We start from the raw sequence: 27,622 nt of genomic DNA, 5'->3' as shown, positions 1-27,622 counted from the left end.
GCCTCCTGCAATCCTGTGAAATTCAACTTGGTCTCCTACTCTGAATGTGTATAAAAATAACAGAGAACAGTTCCTGAACTCTGATGAGTAAAATGATCTACCTTATTATATGTGGTATTATAATAAATAAATATACATTAATTTCTTTCCCCATTTTCCAGCACACAGCTCCTAAAAGACTTATAACTTCCTGAGTGATAGGTATGCTAGGTAAATTTTTTGTTCTATGTGATCTTCGACTCCAGTTCTTGACACAGAGCTCCTGATCCCTTGGAATTTCCATAGTGATAGGAGCATCTTTCGTTCTCCTGAAGTAACTTGGTGGGCTTCTGGATGGGAGCTGGTCACAAGAATGACCAAGCCATGATTAGAAGCTTGGAACTTTCAGCTCCTACCTCATCCTCTGAAAAGGGGAGAGGGGCTGAAGATTGAGTTAACAATTGCTGATGTGTACATGATGAAGTCCCCATAAAAATCCCTAAATGAGGGGATTTGGAGAGCTTCTGGAGGTGCTGAACGTGGAGGTGCTTGGAGGGTGGCCTATCCAGTTCATCTCCAGAGTTCACACACTCACCTAAGTGCTGATGCCCACCTGATGGCATTTCTCAGCCTCTGAGGCTTTCCTTCTTTGTACTTAGTCAAAAGAATGCTCTAATCCAGTCTATCATTGATGGGCATTTGGGTTGGTTCCAAGTCTTTGCTATTGTGAATAGTGCCGCAACAAACATACGTGTGCATGTGTCTTTATAGTAGCATGATTTATAATCCTTTGGGTATATACCCAGTAATGAGATCGCTGGGTCAAATGGTATTTCTAGTTCTAGATCCTTGAGGAATTACCACACTGTCTTCCACAACGCTTGAACTAGTTTACAGTCCCACCAACAGTGTAAAAGTGTTCCTATTTCTCCACATCCTCTCCAGCACCTGTTGTTTCCTGACTTTTTAATGATCGCCATTCTAACTGGTGTGAGATGGTATCTCATTGTGGTTTTGATTTGCATTTGTCTGATGGCCAGTGATGATGAGCATTTTTTCATGTGTCTGTTGGCTACATAAATGTCCTCTTTTGAGAAATGTCTGTTCATATCCTTCGCCCACTTTGTGATGGGATTGTTTTTCTCTTGTAAATTTGTTTGACTTCTTTGTAGGTTCTGGATATTAGCCCTTTGTCAGATGAGTAGATAGATTAAGGAAATATGGCACATATACACCATGGAATACTATGCAGCCATAAAAAAGGATTAGTTCATGTTCTTTGTGAGGACATGGATGAAGCTGGAAACCATCATTCTCAGCAAACTATTGCAAAAACAAAAAACCAAACACCGCGTGTTCTCACGCATAGGTGGGAATTGAATAATGAGAACACTTGGACACATGGTGGGGAACATCACACACCGGGACCTGTCGTGGGGTTGGGGGAGGGGGGAGGGAAAGCATTAGGAGATATACCTAATGTAAATGACGAGTTAATGGGTGCAGCACACCAACATGGCACATGTATACATATGTAACAAACCTGTACGTTGTGAACATGCACCCTAGAACTTAAAGTATAATAAAAAAAAAGAATTCTCTAATCCATGGAATAAGTGTTGAGTAATGAAATTCTGATATTGTATTTAATGATATACTGCACTATTCAGAATATTTGTACTTACCTTCGAGTCTCTCTTCTAAAAGATGCCAAACCCCCTTACACGAAGTAGAAAACAACGTCAAATATCTAAATATTGTATCTTAATAATGTTCAAACATTAAATGTTTCAAATATTCCAATGGTTAGAATCATAAAAAAAAAATAAGAATTGTTTTTTTAAAAATGCTCTAAACTTAACCCACAGCCCTTCTTGTGAATTTCTCCAAAATAACTGGAGCCTGGTTAATAGCGAGCCTCAGGAGCATGGCTTTGAAATACTGTCAACATACTGCCACCAATTTCTCCATTTCCAGAAAAGACTGTAATTTTTTCTTTAGAAATCATGATTTTCTTGATTGGTTTAGACTGGTTTCCAGTAGTTCACTTACCAGGAAAGTTTCTGTTTTGTTTTTAGACTTCCTTAATTTAGAGAATGCACATAATATTGAAACTGGCTATAGTATCCTACTCTGGAAAAGCATATTAAATACATACAAATATATATTTAATGTATATAAATACAAATATATATGTAATGTATATAAATATATACAAATATATGTGTGTGTGAGTATGTATCTTCCTTGATTTCCTTTTATCCATTACCACTAATATCCCTCAATAAGTCCTACTGGTTCTACTTCCAAATTATATTTTGAACATGGTCTACAGAAACAGCTCCTAAAGATTTTCCAGCCTCCATGAATGTAAGTCCCCTCCATATTCCATTCTTCATACCACAGCTAGAGTGGTGTTTTTAGAACATTCATCAGGCAACTACCCTGCTCTAAGCCATCTGGTGGCTTTTCATTGCAAGTAGAATCCAACCTCTCCCCTAGTCCTCAAGGCTCTTCATGATATGATTTGACCCTCCCATCCCTCTTCCTCACTCTCTACCCACAATTCTCTTCTTTTCATCCTTGGAACTTGCCAAGCTTGTTCCACCCTTATAGTCTTTGTACCTGTCTCTTCCCATGGCCAAATATGCTCTTTTGGCAGATCTTTCCATGGTTATCTTCATGATTCATTTCTCAGATATCACCTCTTACACATTTCCTGACCACCATAACTAAAGGAACCTCACACCTGTGCGCTATACCATATTGCTCTGACTTGTCTTCTTTTTTCTTTTATAGGACTTTTCAGTATCTGAAATTTTTATTTATTAATTTCTGTTTGGAACATATCTCTCTCTGAGCAGAAAGGTCTTGCTGTCCTTTCAAGGAAATGGTGGGGAAAAGAAAAAAACTACTTCTCATTCTTTTATGATGAGCCTACAAAAATAAATGGGTTAAATGGGTTCTTGATCCAGTTCACCTTAAGTGTGGTTACCAAAGGAAATGATTCACAAGGTGACTATTTCATTTGTGTGACACTCACTTATGTTATTAGTTCTAGGATATTAAATCAGGAAATATTTTCTAGGATCCCCTGAAAGAGTATCTCTCAATTGTAAACTTTATCTTTAGTGGCATTTTGTTGATTTATTGAGATTCCCTAGATTTAAAATATTTACCACAGAGTGTTCCCCAACTCCCACAGCATTTATCCAGGCCATAACTACTTATGTCTGGATTTATGAACTTATTGTGGGTAGGGGAAATTGTTTGAGGCCTCATCTTTGTTTTAAAGTACCTGTGGCATGGGGTCTGCCCTTTGAAGGCAAGAGCTCTTCACCTGCCCAGCTCTTCCACAGCTTAGGATAGGAAGGAGAGAGACACAGTGTGAGCGAGAGAAGCATCTGATTGTGAGTGTCAGATGAGGACAGCTGCTACTCTCTGGTCACCGATACATGTTAATTACCCCTGTCATTTAAACCATTGTTTTGTGTAACTAGAACAAAGTATTCTTTTCCACGAAGTCTGTTTGACACGAGACACATATAGGATGTGAGTCTATGACAAGGGTAGGGGCAACAAATGTGAGGGGTTGGATGGGAACAGAGGAAGAGAAATGAGCATTGCATAGGGCAGTGGTTTAAAACCCTACATGATCAAAAATAGAACCTGGAGACAAATCTTGATATTGTCTTTATACATAATAAAATGCATTTTAAAATATTCGATGCAAACAAAGCAGTTTGTCATGTCTTTTGTTTTGAGTCTCTTTAGTATATGCTGCTTTTGAAGATCAAGAACATTTACTGGAAATTGCTCCTTCACCAGGAATTTGCTCACATCTCTTCAGGTCCACTTATAAGATCTTGAAATCAGCCCTCCTGAGATCAGTACAAATGAGGATCATCTCTCCTGCTTTAGAAGCAAAAGTGGCAAGCAGGGTAGACAGAGGCAGAAGGAAGGATGGTATTGATAAATCAGCCAAATTAGATGGAAGAAAGCGAGTTACAGCTGTACTTGCAAAGAACTCTTGGCTCATTTTTTCCCTTAAATATTAAATCACTAGTTTTCAAAACTTCAAATGTGAACATGACTCACCTGAGGACAATGTTAAAATGTTGACCTCCAAGACCCTGTCCCCAAGTTTGGATCCCAGGCAGAACCCTGGAATCTGTATTTTAAACATTAACCCCAAGTCGAGTGTAATGCAAGTAACCATCAGAGACACTCTGAGAAACAGCACATTGGCAATGATGAATTTATATGTCTAAAAATGAATAGAGTAGGTGTTACATGAATAGGAAGTGGTGGTATTCAAGATGACCAGAGTATCTAGCTCTTCAGCCCTGGCTCCCCACTGCTCTTCTCCCATCTCAGCACTTCTCCATCTATTTCGTCCAAATAAAAAAATTCACACAGAGTTTCAGGACTTATCCCCCCACTCATTAACCATCTGTTTTGCTTTACATATTTTTCTGAGGTAATAAAATTTCTCTTTTTCTAAACACAGCCTGTTTTTCAATCTCCGGATAGTTGATCAATTGTATGGGAAAATGAATGGCTGAAGGGTAGAAACAGGTGGGAAAGATGAACAAAAACACAAATCCTCACATTACTAATACGCAAATCACTGAGCAGCAAGCTGAGCAAATACCCTCAATTCCCATCAGCAACTTTAGAGAAAGGCAAATTCCGTTTGCCTCATTGATCATTTAGGTAGACCCTGAACACTGCTTTCATAAAACAAAAACAAAATACCCATCCTCAGTTTAAAAAATTATTCATAGATCATCCAGGCCATCTAGGAGGATATGATTTAATCCTGGCTACTTGGTAAATTATTTGCCCAAGTTAACTCAGCTAGTTAGTGGTAGATGGCTCTAAAGCCAGTTTTTTTTGTTTTTTTTGTTTTTTTTGTTTTTTGCAGACCTCAAGAGTCATGATGAACTAGCAGATCATAAAGTTTATGCCCTGGGTCTTGACCATTTTTAGAAAAATAAAACATTAAATGAAAATATCAGAGGGCATTGCAGATAGTAGGTCTAAGTATTTTTTCATGAAACTTGTTGTACATGTGTGTGTCATACACAGACTATATATATGCAGTACCTGTAAACTGTATTGCCACATAATGTCTATATTTTCCTAGAGGTCACAGTCACCAAAGTTGGGAAGTCACCCAACTTCGGGAACTTTGGGAAGTCACCCAAACTTACAGTCACCAAAATTGCTCTATTCTACTATGTGACCTCAAAAGTGATTTGAAAGAAGGAACATCTGAGCTGGGCCCAACCTCTATTGCAATTTTATTGAGGCCAAAGAGAACTCCACGCTCCTGCCAAATCAAGGCAGTGTCAGCCTCAATAATTTCCCAGATAAAAATAAAAATCTGTGATACAATCAGAATGTGAAAATTCTTATTTTGGAAGCAAATGTCATAACCAATGCAAGGGCTATCTCAATATTCATTCATTATGCAGTATTTTGAACTGCAGTTGAAATGAATAAGAAGGAAAGGCAAACAATGAAGAGTCCAATTTCTCAATTTAGAAAAAGAGAAAAAAAAGAAAAGGGAGCACACAGGCACGGTGGCTCAAGCCTGTAATATCAGCACTTTGGCGGATCACTTGAGGTCAAGGAGTTCGAGAAAAGAGAGCACCTAGAAGTTCAGCGCGGGATAATACTTAAGTAAATTATGACACCATCGTCTGTCATCTTGGGCCCATTCACTAACCCAAAGCTTTCAAAAGGGCTTTCTTAACCCTCACCTAGTATAGGCTTCCGCAGCCTTAATCCTTAGGGTGGCAGAATATCAGGGACCTTGAGCATTCTTAAAAGATGTAGCTCGGGATGGGAAGTTCTTTTAATGACAAAGCAAATGAAGTTTCATTATGTCGAGGAACTTTGAGGAAGTCACAGAATCCACGATTTAAAAATATATTTCCTATTATACACCCATACACACACACACCTACTTTCTAGAATAAAAACCAAAGCCATATGGGTCTGCTGCTGACTTTTTATATGTTGTAGAGTTATATCAAGTTATGTCAAGATGTTCAGTCACCTTGAAGAGGCTTTTATCAGAAAGGGGGAAACCTTTCTGATAAAGGTTAAGGGGTAACCTTAAGCTCTTACCCCTCTGAAGGTAAAATCAAGGTGCGTTCAGATGTTGGCTTGCTGTAAATTTCTTTTTTTATTAATAACATACTAAATGTGGATTTGCTTTAATCTTCGAAACTCTTCCCGGTGAAAATCTCATTTACAAGAAAACTGGACTGACATGTTTCACTTTCTGTTTCATTTCTGTACATAGCTTTATTCCTAGGACACCAACACTAGCTACCTAAACTGAAAGCTTCCGCCGATTTCACCGAAGGTCAGGAAAGTCCAACGCCCGGCAAACTGGATTTGCTGCCTTGGGCAGAGGTGGGCGGGCCCCCGCCTCCGGGCCTGGCGCAACGCTGAGCAGCTGGCGCGTCCCGCGCAGCCCCAGTCCTGCGCAGCTTCCCGAGGCTCCGCACCAGCCGCGCTTCTGTCCGCCTGCAGGTAGGGAGCGTTGTTCCTCCGTGGGTGCCCACGGCCCAGCATCTCTGGCTAGCTCGCTGGGCACTTTAGGACGGAGGGTCTCTACACCCTTTCTATGGGATGGAGAGAGGAGAAGGGAAAGGGAACGCGATGGTCTAGGGGGCAGTAGAGCCAATTACCTGTTGGGGTTAATAAGAACAGGCAATGCATCTGGCCTTCCTCCAGGCGCGATTCAGTTTTGCTCTAAAAATAATCTATACCTCTAAAAATAAATAAGATAGGTAGTATAGGATAGGACTGTGTGTTCAGAATATAGCTCTGATGCTAGGCTGGAGGTCTGGACACGGGTCCAAGTCCACCGTCAGCTGCTTGCTAGTAACATGACTTGTGTAAGTTATCCCAGCGGCAGCATCTAAGTAAGTCTCTTCCTGCGCTAAGCAGGTCCAGGACCCCTGAACGGAATATTTATTTGCTCTGTCCATTCTGAGAACCCAAAGGAGTCCTAAAAGAGGAATGGAGGAGCCTAAGAATAAAAATAGTATAATAAAACATTTCTTAGACACATTGACCTTGGCCTATGTCAAAGTTCAGTCTGGGTTTGTCTTATAACACAAGAAGTAAAAGTACCATTGTTCTACCTCTTTTTTTTAATACTTGAAAAAAATTTACCGTGGATGCTTTTCTATGAATTAAATAACCTTCTAAAAAATGTTTTCATTGCTGCATTCGATTAGATTGGGTAACTAAATGAAATTAATTCCTCACTGTTGGGTATCAAGGTTATTTACAGTGGTTCTGTCTTAGCCATTCACTGAACTCATTGCATATATATCTCCGGAATATTGCTGATTGTTTCCTTCAAGTAAACTTAGAAGTGTAACTACTTAGTCAAAGAGCCTGAATATTTTAAAGGCCTTTTGAAGAAAACTGAAAATGCTTTCCAGAAAGGATGTATCAGTTGACAATGATAGTCGTCAACAGTATTTAAGGAGAACTACGATACTCTGAAGAAAAACTTAGCCTTTCTCAGTAAAAGTAGGTAGGCAGAGGCCACACGACAGCAGTTAGAGTGTGGTCTTCAAGGAAGTCACAGAAATACTGTGGGGAATTGAAACCCCATGTGGAAAATGTACAAGAGTGTCTCAGTGTGACTGAGAAGGAGGTTGGGCATGGGGTTTCATCGAGTTTAATAAAGTTTGGTCACTTAGTAGAGGTTTAATAAATCAACTGTCTTAATCTTTGATCCGACTTAAGAATTTTTTTTTGTTTTTGTAGAGATGGGGCTCTTGTTATGTTGCCCAGGCTGTTCTCGAACTCCTAGCCTCAGGCGATCCTCCCTCCTCAGGCTCCAGAAGTCCTGGGATTACTGGCGGGAGCCACCATGCAGGCCTCTTGCTCCTACTTTTGAGAAAGGAAGTTTAACCGGTTTTTTTTGTCTTTTTTTTTTTTTTTTTTTGAGACAGAGTCTCACTCTGTTGCCCATGCTGGAGTGCAGTGGTGCAATCTCAGCTCACTGCAACCTCTGCCTCCCGGGTTCAAGTGATTCTCCTGCCTCAGCCTCCCGAGTAGCTGGGACTACAGGCACCTGCCACCACGCCCAGCTAATTTTTGTATTTTTAGTAGAAATGGGGTTTCACCGTATTGGCCAGGCTGATCTCGAACTCCTGACCTCAGGTGATCCGCCTGCCTCGGCCTCCCAAAGTGCTGGGATTACAGGCATGAGCCACTGCTCCTGGCTGCTTAACTTTTTCTCTATCTCGTCCTCCTACCCATCCTACCCTTGGAAGATAGAGAAGTAGTATTAGTTCCATAGTGTTATACTGGGCTTCCCCCAGGGACAAACCCACTTCCCCAACCTGAATGAGCCATCACTTCTTCCCCAGTTCACATTTCATTGCTCTTTAAATGTCTCCATTCGGATATGGGAATTCACATATGGTCATAATTCTTACCTGAAGAAGATGTCAGTCTTCTTCTCTTAGACCAACTGCCCTGATATGAGGTTTAGAGGTTAAAGAACATGTGTGTATTTACATGATCTTTGTATTCTGCCTTTTCGTCCCTCACTAATGACAGCTGCACCCCAAGGAAATGGAGCTGTGGAAGAGAGGGTTTGATGAGAAATTAAGTAAATATTGGATCTAATCCATCACCCTCCAGGAAACCTTTATTACTCCTAAAAATTTCAACCAAATTCATTAAAGGACAAGAACTCCACCAGAGTAGGCCATAAACATTGGCAAAATTAGTTGTAATCCATGACTAGATTTAATGTCCCTTTGTTTTATTCCCATATGGTTATAATGCTTTGCTTGGAATTAGGGGTATTTTAAGTTTTCTTCTGCCTAGTAAGTGAATTTGTGTTTATAATACAATAATCATAAAATATCACATTAATATTTTATAACTGTACAGTTATAAAATATTTTATAAGTAATATTTATATTTTATAAGTAATATTTTATAACTGTACAGTTAACTCTGGCCCAAGGAAAAGATAGTCCGATAGATGCTGCAGCCCCATTTTAGCAAACGTGACCTCATAGGCCTGAATGCCATCGCTATTCCACATCTACAGGATAGGCAGAAAGGAGAGAAATAAAAAAATATGTACCTAACCCTGGCAAGAGGATGATGACTCATGTTATTTCACTTAACCTTTTTATCTTTTAACATTAAGGGCTCATATAGGTTGATAAGAAACCAGTGACATAAACAGACCAAAAAATGATCAGATCTTTCAAATTAGCAAAAAAATAATATTTTTTAAACAATGGGTGAAAATACAGTGTAACAGTACCAATTATCAACATGTGTCGAGAACCAGAAAAACGTTCTTTTTCTTTGATCAGCAACACTATTTGGGAAAATCTATCCTCAGGGCCTAGCCTGGGGCCCTGGCACACAGTAGGCACTCAACGAATATTTGCTGAACACACAAATACTTATGATATTTTAAAAATTGGCAACAATCTGATACCTAACAATAGAGGGATTAAATATTATGGAACTGTTAAATAAGATGCTTATGAATACCATGCAGTAAGATGGGCAATATTTATGTCATAAGCTTTAATGAAACAAATGGGTATTAAATGTGTGACAAGGTTATAAATTACTTTTTAAAAGATTACAGGGAAAAAAATTGAAAGATATACACTGAAATGTTTTTTGCTCACAGTGGTGATAAGGTTTCTCAGCATTGGCACTGTTGACGTTTTAGGCTGTATGTCTTTGCTGTGGGAGGCTGGCCTGTGCACTGCAGGGTGTTTGGCAGCACTCTTGGCCTCTGCCGCTAGATAGCAACAGCAGTCCTCCCTCAACCAGCCCAATTTTGACAACCAAAAATGTTTCCAGGCATCACCAGATGCTCCCTGGGTGAGAGTGATGAAACAGTAGGGGATTTTCCCCTTCTTTTCTTATTTTCTGTAATTTCATTATATTACTTTAATAATAAAGAAAAAAACATAAAAAATAAACGAATGTTATTATTCTACGTCAGTTTGGATGTTTGGACTCCATTTTGGGGTTCTTTCCATTATATCACTTGGTCTGCTAAACATTCTACGGTTTGGCAAGGTGAAGTGATTCATGAAATTTTGGTTTTATTTTTTTCCTGATACTAAAAATAAAACATTCTTTCACTTGGAAATTTGGACACAGAACACCAAAAAAAATCCATAATCTCATCTCTCTTTTTCTGTCTTTTCCTTCCTTTTTTCCCTTTAAAAACAATAAAGAGTGAAACCTACCTGTTCTCCCTCTAATTTAATTCCTAAATATAATCACTGTCAATATCTTGGACATTTCCTGTGTCTAAACACACACACACACACACTTTTTTTTTTCAGCAAAAGTGGATTTCTGCTACATGTAGTGTTCTGCAACTTACTTTCTATGTGTTTACAAAATCAGTACATGTACATATGCTGAATTCAGTCCTTAATGGTATTATATTTTGTGAATATACCAAAATTTATTTAACCACTTAGACAATCTAGGATATTCTCAGTTTGCTGTTATGAGCAATGCTCTTCCTTTACATATACAGACATATATATATATACACATATATATATGTGTGTGTGTTTGTTTTAGTAGGATAGATTTCTAGGAGAGGGTGAAAGGTCTTATGACATCCGCATTTATGATTGTAATAGGAAGTATCAAAGTGCCCCCTAAAAAAAAAATCCTCCCATTAGTGGGTAAGAAAGCCTATTTGTTCATATCTTCACAAACACTAAATATTAGAAATATTTACAATTGTGGTCAAGCTCATAAGTGAAAATGGTATTTCATATCTTATATTTTTTATTGTGAGATTGAACATCTTTCATATGTTTACATGTCACCTGTATTTCTTATTCTCTGAACTATATGTTATGACCTTTCACTTATTTTCCTCATGGGTTATGTGTAGTTTGTATAGTTGTCTTATTGATTGTTAGGAGCTATTTATATATTAGGAACATTAATCTCCTGTCTTATATATATGTGGCATTGATTAGTTGATCATTTGTGAGTTCATGTCTGTATACAAAGATTGGAGAGGCACTAAGAGGGAAAACTTACCTCTTTCTTATCAAAGTTTGTAAATATATGTATAACAGAAGAGGGAGAAAATATTAATAAATGCACAGATTGGCTGAAATAGAGTATAAATCTTTTACTCCCCTACTTCAACATAAACTGCAAAAGGAGAGTGACTTTTCTTTCACGCTGACTTCCGTATTCCTCATGCTTAAAATAGTGCCTAGCACAGAAGACGTGCTCAATCAGTGTTTGCTAAACGAAATAATTAGTAACATTTCAAGCAGGATGACTAAATGAAGAATAGAATCTAGGCAGATACTCTGGAAGAGTGGCTGTGAGTCATTCATATCTTAGTATGAATTAGTCAAATCCAACTCTCTCCCCTTCCCACTCCCCACTGTTAGTAGAAGAATCTGTTTATTGAGAGAATAGATTTATAATTTAGAATAAGTGAGAGGGGCAGAAGAGGAGATTTTGAAGGATGGCACCTGAAGGAGGACTAGCATGGCTGAGACAGTGAAGTGGAAGTCTTGAAAAGCTAAAGGGTAAGATGAAAGTATTTAGCTGTAGGGGGAAAAAGCATTGACAGGTTGGAAAAGTAAAAGTCAGATTCTCCTTGCTCTGAAATTTTGTACAGGGCAGGTTCTACTAGGTATGTTACAATGCAGAAAAAACATGAAATAATTGAGAGGAATTTGGTGCAATATTATCTTCTTGGCTTCTTTTGAGTGGGCAGATTTTTTTCACGGCCTGTAACTATAATAAATTTGAAACTTCTCATCTTTTAGTAACTTTTTTCATTTATGTGGCTGTGGGCAATGGAATGAAGATATTGAACTTCCAATTCCCTGTTGGGTTTCCACAATTACAAGTCAATCATGACTGGTTATTAGAAGACTATTTCAATTAGAACCACCAAGTCCCATATTGTCATATTGTATGTTTAATTATTAAGTGAAGCAGTCTTCTTTTCGTGTTTTCCATAATTAGGGCATTCCAGAAAGATGAGGATATTTGCTGTCTTTATATTCATGACCTACTGGCATTTGCTGAACGGTAAGACACCAAATCCTTCCATTAGGTTCTATATTTTAAATATTTTAACCATGAGTTTAAAACTAAAATGATAATTTAAAATGCATGCAATTTTCTTATAGAGAGAACATTCTATTCTTTCTTCTACTTTACACAATGGCAAAGTCTTCTTTCTACTTTACGCAATGATAAAGTTACCTGTGTCATTTTGTAAAAATATAGAGAATATAGACAAATTGAAAGACACAAAATAATCTATTACCCATTTCCCACGGTTAACTACTGAAAATATCTGGGGAAATGGCCTGTATGTATACATTTATTTGTTTGCTTTCAACAAGGCCAAGATCCTTTGATCTTTCAGTCTTGGTTGCTCTGTGACATGCCTTTCCTGATGAGGATACTCTAAGGAAGAATTGTAGGATACATGGAAAATGTCAGGGTAACACAGTACTGGCATCACCCTGTGGTCTTTCCTCAACTCCATACCAATGTACTCCTTGCCAGAAAACTGATCAAAAGTTTAGGGAAGTAAAAAGAGATGACTGTTAGAATCTACCATTCCCTCTATGTAGGAAGCAAATAGGTGTCCTGTCAAAGGACATTCTGGGGATGTCTACATGAAACCAAGTCTCCCTGGTTGTAAGGGCTCCATCTCCATATAATATTTATACAGTAATATATGTTTATAAATTGTGGGGGCAACTTGTTTAGCTAATTTTATTATTCTGCTATTGGGACACTGTGTCTCGGCATGAGATATAGTGTCCCAAAACATATTTCAAGCCCATTGGATAAAATATGTGTTTAGCAAGTTCTTAAATATAATGATAACATAACCGACCAGATAAAGTGATTTATAAACGCTGTGTCAATTTTGTAAATGTTTCGAGGAATTTTCCCTTTTCTGAAGGTTGTCCTTCTTTCTTTTTAGCATTTACTGTCACGGTTCCCAAGGACCTATATGTGGTAGAGTATGGCAGCAATATGACAATTGAATGCAAATTCCCAGTAGAAAAACAATTAGACCTGGCTGCACTAATTGTCTATTGGGAAATGGAGGATAAGAACATTATTCAATTTGTGCATGGAGAGGAAGACCTGAAGGTTCAGCATAGTAGCTACAGACAGAGGGCCCGGCTGTTGAAGGACCAGCTCTCCCTGGGAAATGCTGCACTTCAGATCACAGATGTGAAATTGCAGGATGCAGGGGTTTACCGCTGCATGATCAGCTATGGTGGTGCCGACTACAAGCGAATTACTGTGAAAGTCAATGGTAAGAATTATTATAGATGAGAGGCCTGATCTTTATTGAAAACATATTCCAAGTGTTGAAGACTTTTCATTCTTGTAAGTCCATACTTATTCTCAAACAGAACAGCATAGTCTGTTCATTCATTCATTCAATTCATAAATTCATTCACATAATTATCCAATTAGCATTTCTTGAGCACCTATTTGATAGTCACTGGAAATCCAGAGACAAACAACACAGAGCCATGTTCTACAGTATGTACAGTTTTCCAAAAATAATTTCTAGTCTTTACTTTTTTATTACAAATGGAATACATATACTTGCAAATAATTCAGATACTATGGAAGAGATCAAATGAATTGCAAAAGTGTCCCTCCTCCCTTCACCACTATCTCCCATGGCATGCAAAGAGAGTAACCATTATTTGTGTGTCCCTCCAGAAATTTTTTTATTCAACTACTATTTTTTTATTTTATTAGGTCTGTCAGTTTTCCTTTTTTGAGCCTCCCTATATCAAATGCAAATAAATATATTCAGAACAAACCCCACTGTAAGGTTCACATTAAAAAAGACTTGAAGTCACCCTATGAAGACAAAAAATAATCATATTAAGTGTAAAAGAACCTATTCTTCCACTACAGTATAAGCCATACTTACTGGGCATATATTCATCTTGAAAATCTATACTGATGTTGTCTTGGAGAATTGAAAAGGAACTAGGAGTGTCAGTTCCTCGGTATTGACCCACAGTTATGTTATCAGGTCACTTGAGTTCAAAGTTTTGTGTTGGCACTAGCTAAGTAAAGGAAAACACCTCTGCTTTCATTGGTGAGTTTCACAGAATTGAGAGCTGAAAGGATCCCAGGCAGAAGCAGCTAATCCAAACTCCCACAAAGAACAAAAATCCCCCAGAGGATCTTCTGTTCATATATTTTCTGCAATGGCGTCCCTGTCATATCCCACAATGGCCTCCCTGCCATTTGGATATCCCTTCCATATCCTGTTGAAATTACTCCCTAATAGTAAGCTGAAATCTGCCCCTCTAGTTGTAGTCTTGGGATTATTTCATTTACATGATGACCTTTTAATATTTGACTAGAATTAAATCATCTCCCCTTGGTCTTTGCATTCCTGGGCTAACTACCATCAATCTGAGGGCTAACAATACCAGTAGAAAAAGTTTACATTTGTCACTGATCACTGATCAATTATTAATTAATGACCACTGATAACTATAAACTCAAAAACAAAATCATGTGGGGATTAAGAGAAATGTATCAGTTTTATGTTGTATTTCTGGTCCCTGATTCTGGCTCAGGTAATGCCACTATTGTCAAGAACATATCACTTGTAAAGTAGATTTAATTTTCATTATATTTTACCATATGCTTCTCCATTCACGACATCTCTTGAGATGTTGTGGTTTATACTTTCAGTTTTTCTCCAGTCCATCAGCAAATATCAGGCATCTACTGTGTTCCAAGGTATTAAAGAAATCATCATGACGTAGCCTCATCAACAGCATTGCTAGATCTGGGATGGAAAGGAAGAGTATAATCCTGGCAGTCAGGAAGAAGGCAGCATAAAGTATAAGTTTCTGCTTCCAAAGAAGGTCTCTCATCAGCCTGTAGGGAGTGTGTAGGGAAGGGACAGCTGTCCTTGTAGTAGGGAAGGGTTTTATTCAGGTCGTCTGGGCTCCATAATATCCCTTGTGTATCTGCAGTCTCCTTTGCCATGGATCAACACAATAGGAAACCTTCTGGCACTGATGGTTTTTCCAAGGGGGAGTTCTTCATGGAGCAAAGCAAATGACCAACGAGGTTTGAGGACCTGATTTGTTTGACAATTCCATTTTGTATTGTAAATTACTTAATTGGCATTCTAGTCCCAAACCATCTTGTCATTTGCATACAGTGGTTTTGGGATTGAGTTCAGCTATACCAAAAGTCTGAACCTTCTGCACTTAGAACAAGGCAACCACCAAGCTTCACTCGCACTGAGGCCGTGTCTCCAATGGAAATGAGGTAGCTGGCTTGCAGGAGCTTCCCAACTCAGGGAAGTAGAACTCCTGAGTCACCTCCATATGCAAATGATTTCACAGTAATGCTGTTGAACTTCACTTCCCATCACAGCAAATGTGTGGTAACATAGCTTCCCCACAGGAGTTTACTCACCATGGTATTTTAAAGGTGAAACATTTCAAAACTGAAATTTGAAAGAATTTAGTTTTGGATTCACTCAATTATCACTATCACTTTGGGTGTTATTGCACCTTTCTTGTTTGTGAGTTTAAATGCCAGACTCTCCGGCCTCTAACTTTCAATTAAAAGTGTTTTTCTTTAATCGCTGAACCTAACAGCAGGGAAAACGAAATGTTCATTCAGACTTTCAGAACCTTCAATGAGATTAGGCAGCTGAAAGATCAAAGTGTTGCATAGTTGTCCCGATAAAGCTATTTGGATCATATGGACCAAATCAACTGCTGTCATTCCCCACCAACCCCATCTCTCCCCAAAATTCCCAGCCCTGTTTAAGTGTTCTCTGTAGCATTTATCTCTATCTAGTATATTGTGTAGCATATCATATCATACTTTGCTATTTTGTTTATTGTCTCTCTCCTCCTAGAATATAAACTCCACAAGCACAAAGATTTGGGCCTGTTTTATAATATTGCTGTATCCCCAGGGCTTGATGTACAGCAGAGTGGTGGTACGAAAAGAGCACACAAAAAAATACTTGTTGAGTCAATGAATGAATGATTTCCTCAAATAGGATTAGCCTAAAATTTTGGAAACATGAACAGATTTGGATATGTGAAAATTTATTTCCAAGACTGTTCATCAGGAACTGTTAGCAGCTTCTAAAGGGTACACTGAAGCAGCAGCAGTAAAAGGAGGAAGAGGAGCAGCTCTGCTACTGCTACTATCGCGTACTACAATTAGCACTTGCTTATTCTGTGTGTTAGGCCCTGTACTGAACACTCTGTCTAAATTAGTTCATTTCCTCCTGGAAATGACTCTGGGGGGTAAGTGCTTCATCATGTAACATGAGTATTTTTCGTATTTTATTGTGTCTGAAATCCGAGTGTGTCTTTCAATGATGGAATCTTTGATTCCATGATAAGTGGTATTATTCCCATTTTAAGGATGAGGAAACTGAGGTCCAAAGAAATTAAGTAATTTGCCCAAATTCACCCAGCCTAGAAAATGATAAAGCTAGTTCTAAATCCAAGCAGATTAGCTCTGAAGTCTGGGCCCGTAATAATCACTTTTTATTGCCTATATTTGTACCTCTGGTGTATGTATCAAGTTATATGTTGACTTCAAAACTATCATGACCTTTTCTTGGTTTTGATTGTCCAACATTAGTATAGTGTTCTAGATCTAGTAAACCAGGGGTCTGCAAAAAATTTTGATTACTCACCTCATCTGTAAAACATTTTAAACTTGTGTGTTTGTGCATGCACATTTGTGTGTAATTATAAAAAATTTACTTTCTGTTAATATATAAGTTGTACGATAAGAAATTGCCATTTTTGAAGAGCAAAAAAAGGTTGAATGTTACCAGTTACATCTGGTTCAACCTAATAGACATTTGTACAAAAATAGACATTTTAAGAGGTTGAAATAAAAATTTAATAAACAATATTTTCAATGTTTACTAATTGTGGTGCTTCACTATCATTAGCTAATATGTCAAGGCATAATATACCTTAGGGTGAACTTTATCATTAACAAAGGTGGATGGTGTCAATAATCTTGAGGTTTGTGTTTTTTTATATAACACTGTGAGGTCTAATTAAGTACTTACTGTTTACCACCTCATACAGTGGCCGATAAAAAGTGTCACTTCTGCTGTTTCCTCTGGGTTGTGCTTGAATTATTAGTATTATCTTCAGTCCTCAGTTTCTTTGTGGGAAACTTTTTAATTAGTTGTTTAATTTTGTAAGATGGTTAGTTTAGTCAAAATTAGATAAGAGAATTTGAAAATCCGTAACTACCCCAAAGCAACCCACGCATAAGAACTATTATTTTTGTGTTTTGAAATCATAATTTTATTGATTTCCAGTGTTTCCACTGGTAGTGGTTTCATTGATATAGGAGTATCAAAACATCACTCATTATTTATTTCAGTTTCATTTGATCCTAGCTGTTTTGTATTAACTCTCTGTGAAGAAATTACCTCACAAATCTATTGCTGTCCTTGGTAAAGGAATGGAGAATTAAGGCTCTAGATCATTAGTGGTTACGCTATAGTATTAGGAGTAAAAAAAAGATTATACCAACAAAATAAGAACATGTTAATGTACTTGTAATGAATAAACATGAATAAAGCTCTTATGCTATATAGATGCACTAAACAATCTACTAGAATTGTCAGCAAACTACATATCTTAATCCTGAAAGGGTCCCAAACCAATGATCTAAAATTGAATCAAACTTTCTTCCTTGAGCATAATTACTTAAATGATTTATTAAAATAGCCAGCATTTAAAAGCTTAAAACATAAGTATCATAATGTGGTATCCTAGATAGCATCCCAGAACAGAAAAAGGATATTAGGGAAAAACTGGAGGAGTGGAATAAATTATGCAGTTTAGTTATTAATAATGTACTAATGTCCTTAGTTATGACGATTGTACCATGGTAATGTAAGATACTAACAATAGAGGAAACCGGGTAAGGAGTATACAGTAACTCTATACTATATTTGCAACTTTTTTGTAAATTTAAAACTTCTACAATAAAGAACAAATTTAAACATTAAAAAGTATCACCAGGAACATATTTCACTGTTTACAGATGAAATACTATGTATTTTCATATCTAATTTCTGATCATTGACTTCAAATCAGAAAAGTGAATGACACATCAAAATCAGGTTTTCTGTTTACTGAAGTCTAAGAAAAGAAAGCATACCAGCTGGAGAGATTCATGTTTATAAAGACGGATTTATAACAACAAAAATAAAATATCCAAGAATAAATTTAAGAAGAAATGGGGCCCTATGTAAAAAGTATAGCACTTTACTGAGAAACATATGAAAACCTGAACAAATGGAGAGGGATATTTTGTATTTGAATAGAAAGACTTCTGGTTTAAAGATAATTCTCTTTAAATTATTTTTTGTAGACATTTAAGGGGTACAAGAGCAGTGTTGTCACATGGATATATACATAGTGGTGAAGTCTGGGATTTTAGTGTAAATTAATCTTTACATTTTGTTTGAGCCCAATAAATGTACCAACATGATTTTTATAGAAAGATAGTCATTCCTATTAACCCAAACTTGTCCCAACTTTGAACTGAATTGAGACAGAGCTAGCAGGTGTTCCCCACGGCTGAGGCATCTGAACATTAAGCATATCCCTCTGAGAACCAGCCTGCATTGATACTCTTTCTAATGTGGACAGCATCAAGCTATGTACGTAGTTCTGTGCTCAGGAAAAGCCCTGACTTCTTTTTGTTTATGTCCTAGCCCCATACAACAAAATCAACCAAAGAATTTTGGTTGTGGATCCAGTCACCTCTGAACATGAACTGACATGTCAGGCTGAGGGCTACCCCAAGGCCGAAGTCATCTGGACAAGCAGTGACCATCAAGTCCTGAGTGGTAAGACCACCACCACCAATTCCAAGAGAGAGGAGAAGCTTTTCAATGTGACCAGCACACTGAGAATCAACACAACAACTAATGAGATTTTCTACTGCACTTTTAGGAGATTAGATCCTGAGGAAAACCATACAGCTGAATTGGTCATCCCAGGTAATATTCTGAATGTGTCCATTAAAATATGTCTAACACTGTCCCCTAGCACCTAGCATGATGTCTGCCTATCATAGTCATTCAGTGATTGTTGAATAAATGAATGATGAATAACACTATATTTACAAAATGTATCCTAATTCCTCACCTCCATTCATCCAAACCATATTGTTACTTAGTAAACATTCAGCAGATATTTATGGAATATACCTTTTGTTCCATGCATTGTAGTACTCATTGGATACACATAGAATAATAAGACTCAGTTCACACTCTTCAGGAAACAGATAAAAAACTAAGAAACAAATAAAAAACAGGCAATCCAACACCATGTGGGAAATGCTTTCATAGCCGGGAAACCTGGGGGAATACCTGAGAGGAATACTCAATTCAGGCCATGTTTCAGGAATCCAAATCCTGGCACATCAGAGCTGCTTCCCTCTTTCCAGGGTGGCAGGAAATAAATGGAACATATTTTTCTATCTTATGCCAAACATGAGGGACCCTTTCTCCCCTGTGCCTCTCCCAAGGTAGTCTACAATATTTCAACTCTAGCAGTCTGCTTAGTGCATAGAACATGAGGCTGTGTGTCCCTGGGCAAATTACTAGACTTCTGTGTGCTTCACTTTCCCTGTAGGATTATAATCTACTGAGCAAGGTTATTGTAAGGGTCAGATTAGCAACAGTGTATGAAAATTATTTGAGACCATTGCCTGCACAAATTCAACTATTTTTTTTTTATCTCACTACTCTACAGAAGTAGGTAGGGTGGGAGACAGAGTCTGATGAGAGGCTCAGAATGTGAAAGAAAGTGAGGCGAGTGAGCATGATATTTAATATAAACACAAAGATATTCTGAGAAGAGCTTCTCACTGCCCCCTCCCCCAATACATGTTGATAGGAAAATGCCACGTACTTCAGCAAAAACAACTGAAAAATTAGATAGAAAAGTCAATCAATAGGAAAAGATAATCCAGGACGGTGTTGTGAACAGAAGGAGGGGGAAAAAAACTTTAGAAAATGATGGGGATGCTCTTACTGGGGTACGAGTCCTCAGGTATTGAACTGGCTTTCAGTAAAAGCTAGATTAGTGGGTTCCTGCCATTTAAAAGCTGTTTTATGACAACTTACTTGTTGGGTGGCCTACAGTAACTCACCTAACTGCACTGAGTCTGTTTCCTCATCTGTAAATTGGGGATTTTTTTTTTTAAATCCCTGGCATGCCTAACTCATAAAGTTGTTCTGAAACTGAAATAAAACATACATGAACAGGCATTGTAAACTGTAAGTTACGGAAAAAGCTGGCTGTTGTTGTGTCTTTAAAGTTTCACCTGGGTAGTCAAAGATGGATCATGGGGCTCAGTGGAGAGCTGAGCCAGGCAGGAGCTGACTAAGGGTGAGAGGTGGGAGTTAGCAGCCTCTGAACATCTGTGTGCCATGGGACCCCCTTTCCTCCTGCATGGTACCCCAGACAAGGAGCCTAGTAAGAGATACTAATGGCTTGTTGTCCAGAGATGTTCAAACTGCAGAGAAAGATAAGACAACAAGCATTGGCCTCCAATCATGATGACAGATAGGAGGAGGTGGGAGCTCCTTAGCAGTGCTGGTTGGCCTTCCATGTTCTACTGTGGACCATCTCTGCCATGTACTGTAGGCTACTAGCTTCTATATTAAAGAATGCAAGAGGGGCCAGGAGCGGAGGCTCATGCCTGTAATCTCAGCACTTTGGGAGGCCAAGGTGGGCAGATCACTTGAGGTCAGGAGTTTGTGACCAGCCTGGCCAACATGGTGAAACTCTGCCTTTACTAAAAATATAAAAATTAGCTGGGTGTGGTGGTGTGCACCTGTAATCCCAGCTACTCGGGAGACTGAGGCACAAGAATTGCTTGAACCCGGGAGGCGGAAGTTGCAGTGAGCCAAGATTGTGCCACTGCACTCCACCCTGGGCAACAGAGAAAGACTCTGCCTCAAAAAAAAAAAAAAAAAAGCAAGAGGAAGTGAAATAATCAAGGCCGCCATTTAATAGTGAGCAGCCACTCCATGTGGTACCGTGCTAAGCACATTATAAATATTAGCCTCACAAGAAACGTATTAGCATTTGTATTTTGTACACTGGTTAAGTATCTTGCCCAAGACCTCAAAACTGGTTAAGGGCAGCAGAATTTAGCCCCAGCACCACCTTTTCAAAGCCTGGGCTTCTCACACTTCTCCATGCTGTTCCCATTTTAACAAAGGTATCTCGCCATTCCAGCCACTCAAACTTTGGCATTTAAGAAAATTATCCTAAAGCTAAACTAAACTTCAAGGATGACTATTCTCCTGACCCCTTCCCATCAAAATTTTATCTTTAGTCAGTTTGTTTTCGTTTTGTTTTGTTTTTCAGAACTACCTCTGGCACATCCTCCAAATGAAAGGACTCACTTGGTAATTCTGGGAGCCATCTTATTATGCCTTGGTGTAGCACTGACATTCATCTTCTGTTTAAGAAAAGGTAGTATTTCCTTAATTGCAGTGGTCTCCACTGGGGGTGAGGAAGGGGTGAGGATTGGATCATGGCTGCAAGGAAACCCGACTTAACCTCTGCAAGGTGGTGCAAAGGCATTCCACTGTTCAACAGCAATTATATTGAAGCTGAGTGGGATCACTGGGTGGAAATGAAGTGTAAGGGGTGAGGGGCAGGAGAATGGGTATGGATGGAGGTAGAAGATGCAGTGTCATACAGTTTTTTTCTATCATGAAAATAACCACAGACTTACAGAAGAGAAAGAGCTAAAATGCCCGTCATTTTCAGTTGCATTTTAGTCTTGCATTAGTTGCAACCAGCTGGTTTCTGGGTACCCTAAGTAATAAAAATAGTTCCTCTGTAGAACTGTAGTATTTTTACCATAGAGTATTTTGCATAATTTTTGGTAGAGGATGTTACATAATTGGCATGTGTTCATTTCTCCATTTACCTGTGGGAACAATTAAAATCCAGGCAAATGAGTATATTCAAATAATTTCCTCCCATTTAAGATGATTCAGAGTAAATAATTCCTCCAATACTTAGAGAAGTATACCAAGAGATCCAGTGACGGTATAGAGTTGTCTGATGTTAAATAGGGAAGTGGAATATGGAAGGGGATTCCAATAGTCGTTGAAAAATTCCCCATAACCCCTTACATGGGGGAAAGTAGTGTTAACTGAGAGAGTAGAGATAAGCTGTTTCCAAAAATTATATTCTTAACAGGACTGAGATAGCCAGAATATGAGGATCAAGTTTCAATGACAGTAAGATCCTGAGATGGAGTTGATTTGCACAAAGAAATAATTGTTGCCAGCTTGCATTTTGAATATTTCTCTGGAAAAAAAGATTAGTTGGCAGTAGAAATGGACAGAAATCAATAGATATTAAAATACCTCAGAATTTGGTTCATCTCTGGGAAAAGATGAAAAAGAAAAGTGTATACTCCTCAAGAAAATCTAGGATCAAAAGCATGTGCCCTACACTATTGAATTAATTAACCTCATAAGTTGGGGCCTGTGGAATAAGCATGTCCACCAGACTTCCTAGGGATTACAAATGTTTCACAGAACTTGAAATTTAAACTTGGGTCACTGTATGGGATGTAGAGCTGTGCCATATGCAAATAAAAATGATTTCTTTTTCTCAAGGGAGAATGATGGATGTGAAAAAATGTGGCATCCAAGATACAAACTCAAAGAAGCAAAGTGGTAAGAATATCAGAAGGAATTGGGAAGTAAAAGGCAAAGGAAACAAAAAGCTAAAGCAATAACAAAGAGAAATCCATCAGTCATAATCTCCTCTCCTCTTAAAGAATGCTGGTTCCCCTCTGCCTCACAGCTAATACAAGAACTCCTCCACCGTCTGAGGAGGTTTAGGAGCAGGGAAGGGGAAGGAGTCAGCTTCTCTTTGCTAATCTTCTGTTGCCCTGCACCCTAGCAGCTCCTTGCAGCAGGGGACAAGGATGACTTAGGTGGATGGATAATTAATTGATTCTAAAATATTGTGTGTCAGTATTGTAATACTATGTTAATTGCACCATGCACGGTATCTCATTTAATCCCCCACCCCTTGCCATTACCAAAAAGAGAGAGAGAGAGAGAGAAATACTAGAATTTATCCTCATTTTACAGTAGAGAAAACAGAGGGTCAAGAAGATAATGTAAAGTGCCCAAGAACACACAGCTGATCACAAAAATCAAGCTTGGGGGCCATTAGCCTAACCACAGACCCTTACTCTTAACCCATCTGCTTCAATCCATTTTGCTACAAATGTTTACATTTATAAGGAGGGCAGAAAAGCCTCATCCAGTTTATTGAACTAAGAAGAAAGTTATATTAAGGTTTCTAATTTTTTTAATGTAGTTAGAAACCAAACTTAACAATGAGCCCAAGTTTAAAGCAGTCTAATTAACCTGGACAAGCTCAGGCAAGTTTCATTCTGTGGCCCATAGCATCATCTGTGTTGTAAAGCTAAGTAGCAAATGTTGTTTGGGTCATGCTGGGGGACAAGCCATCCCAATTTGCTCAGGACTGAGGAGTTTTCCAGGATAGCATGTAAGGATAATTGGGTACAAATATAACCTGCTGCTTTCTCTCATTTCAGATTTATCATTTATGATATCAGCAACTATGAGTTATGTTTTTTATTAGATTTCTTGTTACTTTTTCCCCAGACCACTTCCCATGAAATTAATATACTATTATCACTCTCCAGATACACATTTGGAGGAGACGTAATCCAGCATTGGAACTTCTGATCTTCAAGCAGGGATTCTCAACCTGTGGTTTAGGGGTTCATCAGGGCTGAGCGTGACAAGAGGAAGGAATGGGCCCGTGGGATGCAGGCAATGTAGGACTTAAAAGGCCCAAGCACTGAAAATGCAACCTGGCGAAAGCAGAGGAGGAGAATGAAGAAAGATGGAGTCAAACAGGGAGCCTGGAGGGAGACCTTGATACTTTCAAATGCCTGAGGGGCTCATCGACGCACGTGACAGGGAGAAAGGATACTTCTGAACAAGGAGCCTCCAAGCAAATCATCCATTGCTCATCCTAGGGAGACGGGTTGAGAATCCCTAATTTGAGGGTCAGTTCCTGCAGAAGTGCCCTTTGCCTCCACTCAATGCCTCAATTGGTTTTCTGCATGACTGAGAGTCTCAGTGTTGGAACGGGACAGTATTTATGTATGAGTTTTTCCTATTTATTTTGAGTCTGTTAGGTCTTCTTGTCATGTGAGTGTGGTTGTCAATGATTTCCTTTGAAGATATATTGTAGTAGATGTTACAGTTTTGTCGCCAAACTAAACTTGCTGCTTAATGATTTGCTCACATCTAGTAAAACATGGAGTATTTGTAAGGTGCTTGGTCTCCTCCATAACTACAAGTACACATTAGAAGCATAAAGATCAAACCGTTGGTTGCATAGGATGTCACCTTTATTTAACCCATTAATACTCTGGTTGACCTAATCTTATTCTCAGACCTCAAGTGTCTGTGCAGTATCTGTTCCATTTAAATATCAGCTTTACAATTATGTGGTAGCCTACACACATAATCTCATTTCATCGCTGTAACCACCCTGTTGTGATAACCACTATTATTTTACCCACTGCACAGCTGAGGAAGCAAACAGATTAAGTAACTTGCCCAAACCAGTAAATAGCAGACCTCAGACTGCCACCCACTGTCCTTTTATAATACAATTTACAGCTATATTTTACTTTAAGCAGTTCATTTATTCAAAAACCATTTATTAAGTGCCCCTGCATTATCAATCACTGTGCCAGGCATTGAATCTACAGATGTGAGCAAGACAAAGTACCTGTCCTCAAGGAGCTCATAGTATAATGAGGAGATTAACAAGAAAATGTATTATTACAATTTAGTCCAGTGTCATAGCATAAAGATGATGTGAGGAGAAAACCCGAGCAGTGTTGCCAAGAGGAGGAAATAGGCCAGTGTGGTCTGGGACAGTTGGATATACTTAAACATCTTAATAATCAGAGTAATTTTCATTTACAAAGAGAGGTCGGTACTTAAAATAACCCTGAAAAATAACACTGGAATTCCTTTTCTAGCATTATATTTATTCCTGATTTGCCTTTGCCATATAATCTAATGCTTGTTTATATAGTGTCTGGTATTGTTTAACAGTTCTGTCTTTTCTATTTAAATGCCATTAAATTTTAAATTCATACCTTTCCATGATTCAAAATTCAAAAGATCCCATGGGAGATGGTTGGAAAATCTCCACTTCATCCTCCAAGCCATTCAAGTTTCCTTTCCAGAAGCAACTGCTACTGCCTTTTATTCATATGTTCTTCTAAAGATAGTCTACATTTGGAAATGTATGTTGAAGGCACGTATTTTTAAAATTTTTTTCCTAAATAGTAACACATTGTATGTCTGCTGTGTACTTTGCTATTTTTATTTATTTTAGTGTTTCTTATATAGCAGATGGAATGAATTTGAAGTTCCCAGGGCTGAGGACCCATGCCTTCTTTGTTTCTTAGTTATCTTTCCCATAGCTTTTCATTATCTTTCATATGATTCAGTATATGTTAAATATGTCCTACATATACATTTAGACAACCACCATTTGTTAAGTATTTGCTCTAGGACAGAGTTTGGATTTGTTTATGTTTGCTCAAAAGGAGACCCATGGGCTCTCCAGGGTGCACTGAGTCAATCTAGTCCTAAAAAGCAATCTTATTATTAACTCTGTATGACAGAATCATATCTGGAACTTTTGTTTTCTGCTTTCTGTCAAGTATAAACTTCACTTTGATGCTGTACTTGCAAAATCACATTTTCTTTCTGGAAATTCCGGCAGTGTACCTTGACTGCTAGCTACCCTGTGCCAGAAAAGCCTCATTCGTTGTGCTTGAACCCTTGAATGCCACCAGCTGTCATCACTACACAGCCCTCCTAAGAGGCTTCCTGGAGGTTTTGAGATTCAGTTGCCCTGGGAGATCCCAGAGTTTCCTTTCCCTCTTGGCCATATTCTGGTGTCAATGACAAGGAATACCTTGGCTTTGCCACATGTCAAGGCTGAAGAAACAGTGTCTCCAACAGAGCTCCTTGTGTTATCTGTTTGTACATGTGCATTTGTACAGTAATTTGTGTGACTGTGTTCTTTGTGTGAATTACAGGCAAGAATTGTGGCTGAGCAAGGCACATAGTCTACTCAGTCTATTCCTAAGTCCTAACTCCTCCTTGTGGTGTTGGATTTGTAAGGCACTTTATCCCTTTTGTCTCATGTTTCATCGTAAATGGCATAGGCAGAGATACCTAATTCTGCATTTGATTGTCACTTTTTGTACCTGCATTAATTTAATAAAATATTCTTATTTATTTTGTTACTTGGTACACCAGCATGTCCATTTTCTTGTTTATTTTGTGTTTAATAAAACGTTCAGTTTAACATCCCAGTGGAGAAAGTTACTTGGAATATTTGCAGCCTTCTTCCTAGTTCTTTTTTCATTGCTTATACAGCATGTTTTTATACAGCATGCTTTTGAATCCTGCACAATGAAAAAAGTATCAAAAGATTTTATTTTAAAAAAGAATGTATTGAAAATTTTCATTCTCTCTCATTCAGCAGCTTCCTTTAGGACCATACCAAGAAGAGTCAAAATCCTGTCATCTACATTGAAGATCTGAGGGAAAGAGGGTGGGAGAGAAGGAGTGGAACCCAATAGAACTATAGGGAAACAAAGGGACTTACCTCTAAGAAAGTACTTTTCCCAGATCTGTAAATGGGTATGCAATCCAATGTGTAGGAAGCTAGACGTATTGCAATCTTCAAGTTTTGAAAATAAAGCGAGGAACCTAGAACTAAGCCAAGTTGAGGATTAAGGGCTAGCAATGGTTAGGACCATAGATCTGTGGTTTTAAACAAGCATGACAAAACTTATCATTCAAGGCAGTATAGACCTTTTAATGTGTCATCCGGTGAGATTTTAGTCATGAAATTCCATTTTAAAAGACTTTATCACTTGTTTGAATCAGATACTCTTAAAGGATTGTAATGGCTATTTCTAAGAATATGTGTTTGACTCTAGATGCTTTTGTTTGTTTGTTTGTTTTTGAGACAGAGTTTTGCTCTTGTCACCCAGGCTGCAGTGCAATGGCACTATCTCAGCTCACTGCAACCTCCGCCTCCAGGTTCAACGGATTCTCCTGCCTCAGCCCCTCGAGTAGCTGGGATTACAGGCACCTGCCACCACTCCTGGCTAATTTTTGTACTTTTAGTAGAGACAGGGTTTCACAATGTTGGCCAGGCTGATCTCGAACTCCTGACCTCAGGTGATCCACCCATCTCGGCCTCCCAAAGTGCTGGGATTACAGGTGTGAACCACGGTGCCTGGCCTCTGGATGTTTTCAGTAGTAATGACGATGCACTATTTATGCTAGCCCTTGGGCAGTCAAAGCAATAAAAGTGGGTGCTAGACATCAAGATATCTGGCCTTCCTAATCAGGAAAGGATATGGAGAACTAGTCTTCCTGGCTTGCCTTGGTGGT

The 27,622-nt window shown here is 38.4% G+C and overlaps 1 protein-coding gene and 1 long non-coding RNA gene across 7 annotated transcripts in view; one reads left to right on the top strand and one right to left on the bottom strand.

Moving 5' to 3' along the window:
* The window catches only part of CD274 (CD274 molecule), a 32,519-nt gene extending 6,052 nt beyond the window's left edge, over positions 1 to 26,467 (top strand). The window contains exons 2-8 of one of the 6 annotated variants that reach the window (XM_001140705.6): positions 6,296 to 6,528; positions 12,031 to 12,096; positions 13,010 to 13,351; positions 18,809 to 19,096; positions 21,480 to 21,587; positions 22,751 to 22,810; positions 23,818 to 26,467. In XM_001140705.6, coding sequence (XP_001140705.1) covers positions 12,045 to 12,096; positions 13,010 to 13,351; positions 18,809 to 19,096; positions 21,480 to 21,587; positions 22,751 to 22,810; positions 23,818 to 23,840 — 873 coding nt within the window. In that variant the 5' untranslated portion in view covers positions 6,296 to 6,528; positions 12,031 to 12,044 and the 3' untranslated portion in view covers positions 23,841 to 26,467. Of the gene's footprint in view, positions 1 to 6,281; positions 6,529 to 12,030; positions 12,097 to 13,009; positions 13,352 to 18,808; positions 19,097 to 21,479; positions 22,724 to 22,750; positions 23,012 to 23,817 lie in introns of those variants that run through there. The other 5 variants (XM_063788736.1, XM_009456283.5, XM_009456282.5 and 2 more) reach the window with 5 other exon arrangements.
* LOC134807753 (uncharacterized) lies at positions 3,660 to 8,548 on the bottom strand. Its single transcript, XR_010148982.1, has 2 exons — positions 8,460 to 8,548; positions 3,660 to 3,894 (listed from the first exon to the last, which is right to left on the bottom strand). It is a non-coding gene; the product is annotated as an uncharacterized LOC134807753 (long non-coding RNA).
* Positions 26,468 to 27,622: the final 1,155 nt, after the last annotated feature.

The sequence above is a fragment of the Pan troglodytes genome, chromosome 11 (assembly GCF_028858775.2).
Source record: "Pan troglodytes isolate AG18354 chromosome 11, NHGRI_mPanTro3-v2.0_pri, whole genome shotgun sequence".
Lineage (NCBI taxonomy): Eukaryota > Metazoa > Chordata > Mammalia > Primates > Hominidae > Pan > Pan troglodytes.
This window is presented reverse-complemented; position numbering and strand designations above follow the sequence as displayed.